Source organism: Dipodomys spectabilis, unplaced genomic scaffold (assembly GCF_019054845.1).
Source record: "Dipodomys spectabilis isolate Male_0828 unplaced genomic scaffold, ASM1905484v1 ptg000317l, whole genome shotgun sequence".
Taxonomy (NCBI): Eukaryota; Metazoa; Chordata; class Mammalia; order Rodentia; family Heteromyidae; genus Dipodomys; species Dipodomys spectabilis.
The window spans coordinates 1,499,107-1,505,106 of record NW_024870994.1 but is presented as its reverse complement, the minus strand read 5'-3'; the positions used below and the strand labels follow the sequence as shown (position 1 = coordinate 1,505,106).

The 6,000-nt window shown below is 55.8% G+C and overlaps 2 protein-coding genes and 2 non-coding genes across 4 annotated transcripts in view; 1 reads left to right on the top strand and 3 right to left on the bottom strand.

Moving 5' to 3' along the window:
• Nucleotides 1-594: 594 nt before the first annotated feature.
• On the bottom strand, nt 595-3,997 carry LOC122127903 (translation initiation factor IF-2-like). The gene is made up of 7 exons (XM_042702198.1): nt 3,890-3,997; nt 3,119-3,448; nt 2,857-3,037; nt 2,468-2,577; nt 1,768-1,851; nt 1,458-1,527; nt 595-758 (listed from the first exon to the last, which is right to left on the bottom strand). Exons 1-5 carry the CDS (start codon nt 3,995-3,997, stop codon nt 1,807-1,809), a joined length of 774 nt encoding a protein of 257 aa, XP_042558132.1. The 3' UTR covers nt 595-758; nt 1,458-1,527; nt 1,768-1,806.
• Nucleotides 1,618-1,709, bottom strand: LOC122127906. Its single transcript, XR_006151327.1, has one exon. It is a non-coding gene; the product is annotated as a small nucleolar SNORD12/SNORD106 (small nucleolar RNA).
• Nucleotides 1,917-2,008, bottom strand: LOC122127907. Its single transcript, XR_006151328.1, has one exon. It is a non-coding gene; the product is annotated as a small nucleolar SNORD12/SNORD106 (small nucleolar RNA).
• Znfx1 (zinc finger NFX1-type containing 1) overlaps nt 3,509-6,000 on the top strand; it is a 26,363-nt gene continuing 23,871 nt past the window's right edge. Inside the window, exons 1-2 of the mRNA XM_042702170.1 lie at nt 3,509-3,565; nt 4,966-5,050. Of these exons, the coding sequence (XP_042558104.1) occupies nt 4,990-5,050 (61 nt within the window). The 5' untranslated portion in view covers nt 3,509-3,565; nt 4,966-4,989. The remainder of the gene's footprint in view (nt 3,566-4,965; nt 5,051-6,000) is intronic.

The following is a 6,000-nucleotide window of genomic DNA, read 5'->3' as shown; positions in this document are numbered from 1 at the left end:
CGGCCCGCCCCACCACCCAGCGTAACCCCTGAGGTTCCCTGCTCAAGCTAGTTCTCCACCTGGGCTCACTCCACTGAGTGAGGGTGGCCTCAGCCTCCTGAGATTACAGGAAAGCACCCAGCTTGTTTAATCTGGCATTGAGCTCAAAGAGATCCAGCCCAAGTTGCAGGTCTCGGCAGGGTTGCCCAAGGTCTTCACTGGCACAGCTACCTGCCAGGCAGAACTAGTTGAGAACTCCGGGGATGAAGCAGTCTGATGCCTGCCATGTCCTGGGTGAACTCTGGACATTGTGCATATTAACAGCACTGTGCTGTCTAGATCCATGTAGCTATCGAGTAGCAGCTCAAGCCCCTCCCCAGCACTGTCCTCATAATGAGGCAGGCTGCCAGCAGACCAGAGTCCCACCACAGGCACAGCGCTGCACCTTTGAAAGGATGAGCAGGAGCCACTGCAGACCTTTCTTAAAGGCCTGATCCTAGGTTATCTACACGCATGGAAACTCCACCAGCCAAGACCACACCCCAGGAAGGGCACACTGTGTCCACCACCCACCCCAGCAGGCAATGTGACAAGTACTGGAGACAACACAGCCGCTGTTTGCACAATTTTTTTTATTTCCAGTAGCAAAATACAGATCATGAACCCATGGATCTTTCTCTCCAAGGCAGGGGAGAAATGGAGCTCTCAGTGCAGTACACACTCGTGCGCCACTAACTCACAACAGCTGATTTCTTCCAACAGGTCTTAGCTGGGAACACCTAAGGGGAAAAAAAAGATGAATCAGTGTTGCGTCCCCCTTCTCGCCCTGCCTGGGGCGAGGAAACGCCACATGCCTGGCTTTTTACCCGTTTGACAGGCTTTTCCTGGCTAAGTCAAAAATAATCAGGAAAAAGGCTTATTGGAAAGACTTCATGGGGGGGGGGGGGGGGGGGCTGAGGGTTCACACCTGTAATTCTAGCTAGATCAATCCCTAAGCTAGGGATCTGAGCATCACAGTTCAAAGCCAGCCCAAGCAGTCCAAGTCTGGACACTGATCTCAACCCACCAGAAAACCGGAAGTGGCGCTGTGGCTCAGGAAGAGCACAGGCAGAGTTAAAGCCCCAGCATGGACAAAGCCCTCAAAAGGGTGGACCTCAGCTTCAGGAAGGCATACAAATGAAACCTACTACAGCAGTCTAGTTGATATAGAACTCCAGCCATATAACCAAGCATGGAGGTCTGAGAGTAAGCAAGTTGGTCTGGGGCTGGGAAGGTGGGGTCAGCAGAGAGGGCTTGCCCTTTGTGCATGAGGCCCTGGGCACGATTCCTGGGCACTATGGCTTAAGTGATAGAGCACTAGCCTTGAGGCTCAGGGACAGCGCCCAGGCCGAGTTCAAGACCTACAACCAGCCAAAAAAAGTTGGCCCGGTTTTTCCTGGGAGATGGTATGGTGAGGGATTGATCAAGAGGAAGTATACCTTATTTGTCGCGGAACAGTTTAGCTAGCAAGGCAAAGCATCACAGGACAGTGGCACCTGGGGCCCCGACCTATGGAAAAATCAACATAAGGCCAGACTAGTCAAAGGCTGAATAGTAAGCCCTAAAAGAAGCAGCCCATAAGACAAACTTATTTCTGTAACTGATGCATCAGACAAAACTGGCTTATATTTCAGTTGGATCAACAGGGTCGATCTGATGGGGAAAAAAGTTGAGTCATCAGGTGCACCAGCAATTAAAGTGGACTTCAGAAGGGGTATCAGCCATCGACAGCTCACTGCAAGCACTTACCCATCAGGTCACTTCCCTACTCTTGCAATCCATGCTGCTCTATTCATCCCAAGTCAGGTTGTCATCAGAAAGCCTGGACACAAACTGCAGAGAGACAAGCTCCTATCAGTTAGATGGCTAAGGGAGGAAGGGACCGAGGTGCTACTCAGGCTGGCATATCAGACAGAAACTGGCTTAAGAGAGCTTAGATCAACATGGTCGATCAGTCGGGGAAAAAAGTTCAGTCATCACGCATGCCAGCCAACTGCCCCAACGTGCCTGTCCTGCCGGGACGCAAACCGATTTATATCCACCAGCCAAGTCCCTTCTACCAGCACAAGAGTAAGGCAAGCCCGGGACAATAAGGTTGCAGCGTTACGTACTTGACAATCTCATGCACCTTCTTAAAAACTCCCAACTCGGTCATGCTAACCTAAACGCCCGAGAACCCACCGGAAGCACGAACTCCTTCCCCAGATCTCAGCTGTAACAGCCAAGCTTGTGAGAAGTGCTTCCCAGCGCCGAGGGGTGCTCAGGCTGGTGGCGGCTTGGAGCAGGTGCTCACACCGCCCGGGGTCCCCTTCCCAACGCCGCCGACTGGAAGCAGACACGGGACGACCTGTCGCTTAAACCTCGAACTCAACACCCTGTTTTCCCGGCCAACTCGGGGCTGTGCAGAGCACGTGGTCCGGCAGAAGCCTCGGGAGGAATGGACGCTCACCCAGGGGGTCAGGAGACGGACGGGGGCCGCGGTCCGGAAGCGGCTTCCCCGGGGCGCCGACGGCGGGCTCCGGGCCCCGCAGCCATCCCGCACCGCCGGGCCGCGCTCACCTGCAGCAGAGAAAGGGCGAGGATGGGCCGCCGGGCCCGGGCCGGCCCGCACGGGCGCATCAGCACCAACTGGCAAACGTCCCGGGAGCCCGGCAGGGCGGATCCGGTGGGGGAAGAGGGAATCACCACCGGCCCGCGCCGGGCCGCGCAGGCGCGCGGGACGCCCCCACCCCGGCCGGCCCCGGGGCTCCTGCTGGGAGAAACACGGGACACAGGCCCGGCCGCACAGGCAAAGGACCGGGGACCTGCAAGAGACGGGCCGAAGCGGCCTCCACTCACCCCGCGCGCGAGACGGGCCCCGCGAGGCGGGCGCATCCCACCACGGAAGAACCGCCGCCAAGGGCGCCGAAAAGCAGAAAGAACGACGGTCGGCCGGACCTCCCTTATATAGGACCGAGCGAGTGGCGCGCCTGCGCGGGAGCTCGGGCACGCCCCCTTCCGGCCGCGGCCGCGGTGACACCTGGGAAATGTAGTTCCTCCGGATAGTAGTCCGGCCGCACCCCGCCTCGCATCCCTCCCCCCTCCACGGTCTCGCCCCCACCAGCCTCGCCGCCATGTCGCGCTTCGCATGCACCGGGCCGTCCGCCGGGTCCCCGTTCCTTCGGGACCGGCGGAGGCTGGCGAGGGCCCGGGGCGCAGTTCGCCCGCCCCCCGCGGTCCCCACCCCTCGGCTGAGCCCGCCCGAGTCCGCCGCCGCGGGGAGCTGAGGCGCCGCCGCCCTTCCGCCCGCCCCGAGGGCGGGGACGCGGGCCGGCGAGCCCGGGCCCCCGCGGCGCCCGCGGCCCGCGCCGCCGCCCCCGCCTGCCGCCGCCGCCGCCGCCGCCTCCGGGCCGCCCGCCGGGCGCCTCGCCCCGCCCCGCCCCGCCCCGGCCTGCGGGGAAGGGAAACCGAAAGTGCGCGGCCCGGGCGGGGCGTCGGCCTCCGGCCCGAGCCGAGCGCAGCCGAGCCGAGGCGGCGGCGGCGAGAGGACGCGCCGGAGCCGGAGCCGGTGAGTGGCCGCCGCCCGCCCCGCACCTGTGCCCGAGTCCCCCCCCCGGGGCCCGGACGCCCCAGGTCCCGCCGCCCCCCGCGCCCCCGTCCCCCCAGGGCCCCCGCTGGCCTCTCCGGCTCTGCCCCTCACCCCTGCCACCTGCCCCTGGCCTCGCTCCTGCTACCCCACTCCCCCCCCCCGGCATTCCTGCCTCCACTCCCCCCCCCCCCCGACCTTCCCAGCCCCAGCCAGGGGCTCCTTCCACCCTCCTGACCCCCTTGACCCCAGGGCTGTGAAGTGGGCTTTGCTGCCAGTGACCCCCCCAGGACTGCGCAGACTGACTTCCCGTTCTCCGGGATTCCCATCGCCAGCCAGTTTGGCCCTTCCCGACCTCATGCCCTCACTGCCTGGATTCTCCAAACACTTAGTTCCCTCTTTGTTTTTCCCCATGGCATTTCCTTTATTTATTTTCCTTTACTTTCCCCCCCCTCCCCCATTTTCTGGATTTCTGTTAGTGTTTTTCGAAAAGAGGAAGAAAGGATTGTCCCCTCCACACTGAAAGGAACCACAGCAACTAAGTTTTCCACCTGGACCGTGAAAACAGGCATTGATAAGAGGAAGGAAGAGACTATAAGAATATTCCCACGGGGAAGAAAAGGGACTCCTTTTTCTGATGAGGATAAAAGCTATCTCATAGAATGCCAAATCTGCCCACAGTTTCCAGCTATGAATATTTTAAAACTCGGTGACAAGGACAGGCTCAGAAATTCTTTTGCTGAGGATTGAGTCACCTACTTTTCCCCTAGCCCCAGCCCACATCATGTGCATGGGTTATATTGAGATGTTGCCTTAAAGGGCTTTCTTCTTATAGAACTGTGTCAAAACTCATCAAGATGGCAGGAAGAAAGGACTGCCGCTTTCTGACTGCTCTTGAGGAAGATGTTTCCAGAGCAATCATTTCGGCAGGCCTGAGGGCTTTCATGCTCACTATTTTCAGAACATGCGAACTAGAACCTATAGAGTGCTAGGTCCTATGAACACCAGATAGGTGTAAGTACATGGCTTGGGTTAACAAAAATGTACTTTTTTCCTGGCAGTAAGTTACCGGCCTAACAGAAGGGAAAATGAACCCTAGCAATTGATTGCGTGACTTGACCGAAGGCATAAACTAAACAGTAGTTGAGAAAAAGTGCCCGAAAGTGAAAGTTCCAGAGTCAGAAGAAGGTGGAAGCTGTCCCTAGGGGTCATTGCAGTTGTGAATCTCATTTCTGTATTATAATGGGGCCTTCAGAGTCGAGCATTTGTGCTCTTGGCTAAACTGCATTTAGCACTTAGCTAATAAATCATTTAACTTTAAAGGCATTTGACATTTTAAGATGTAAATGGCTTAAGGACACTGAAAAATTTTCCACGTGCAGTTCCAGAATTGAAGTGACTCAGACATGGAGGAGAGAAGACCTCATGGGGAGGCCAGGCCCCGGAATCCCCACACCAACCATGGAGGTGAGCAGGGTTCTGGGGTGAGGAGCTGAGTCAGCCCACCTTGCACTGCCTGCGTCTTTAAAGTGGACAAAGTGACCTACTCCTCAGCTACAGCAGAAAGGACTGTGAGGTCGAGCCAGCCCTCCACTTCCAAGAGAGCTGATGAGTGGGGACCGTTCACTTTAGCAAATCCTAAGTGGAAATAACTCTTGGTTTGGAGCAGCTATCCAGTGGAAACAAAGTACATGCCCAAAGCACAGTTTTTAATGTTCTAGTAGCATCATTTGAAGTGGGGAAAAGAGGGTTGTTTGGTTTTGTTTTGTTTTTAGTTTAATACCTTAATGTCTTAATCTCTCTTTTTCTTTTTTTTCTGTTTTTGGGGCTTGAACTCAAGGTTTGGGCACTGTCCTGAGCCTCTGTGTTCAAGGCTAATGCTCTACCACAAAATATTATTTTATCATAATCAGGGATTCAGTATGTTATTCTATGTAACATTTTAAAAATTTTAATGATATTTTTATTTCACTTCAAAAAACTTTGTCAGCCACAGTTCAAATACTTTATAGCCACAGGTGCCCAGTGACGATGTATGGCATAGCTCAGGTCCAAGTTTCATGCTGCTGAAGAGAACATTCGTTCCATTTGCTCATTCCTGTGTGTGTGTGTGTGTGTGTGTGTGTGTGTGTGTAGTGTGTGTGTGTGTAGTGTGCCAGGATAGAACCCAGGACCTCAAACATGCTAAGCAAGAATTCTATCACTAAGCTATGTTGTCAGTCTTACTCAGAACTTTTTAAAACAGCCAAGGATCCTGCTTTGGTCTCAGGGTCTGGGTGCTTTCCCTGAGCTATGTTGCTCCACTTTGAGCTATAGCTCTACTTTTGGTTTTTGAGTGGCTAATTGGAGATGAGAGAGTCTCAGAGGGATTTTTTTTCCCAGAACCGTGATCCTCAAATCTCAGCCTCCTGAGTAGC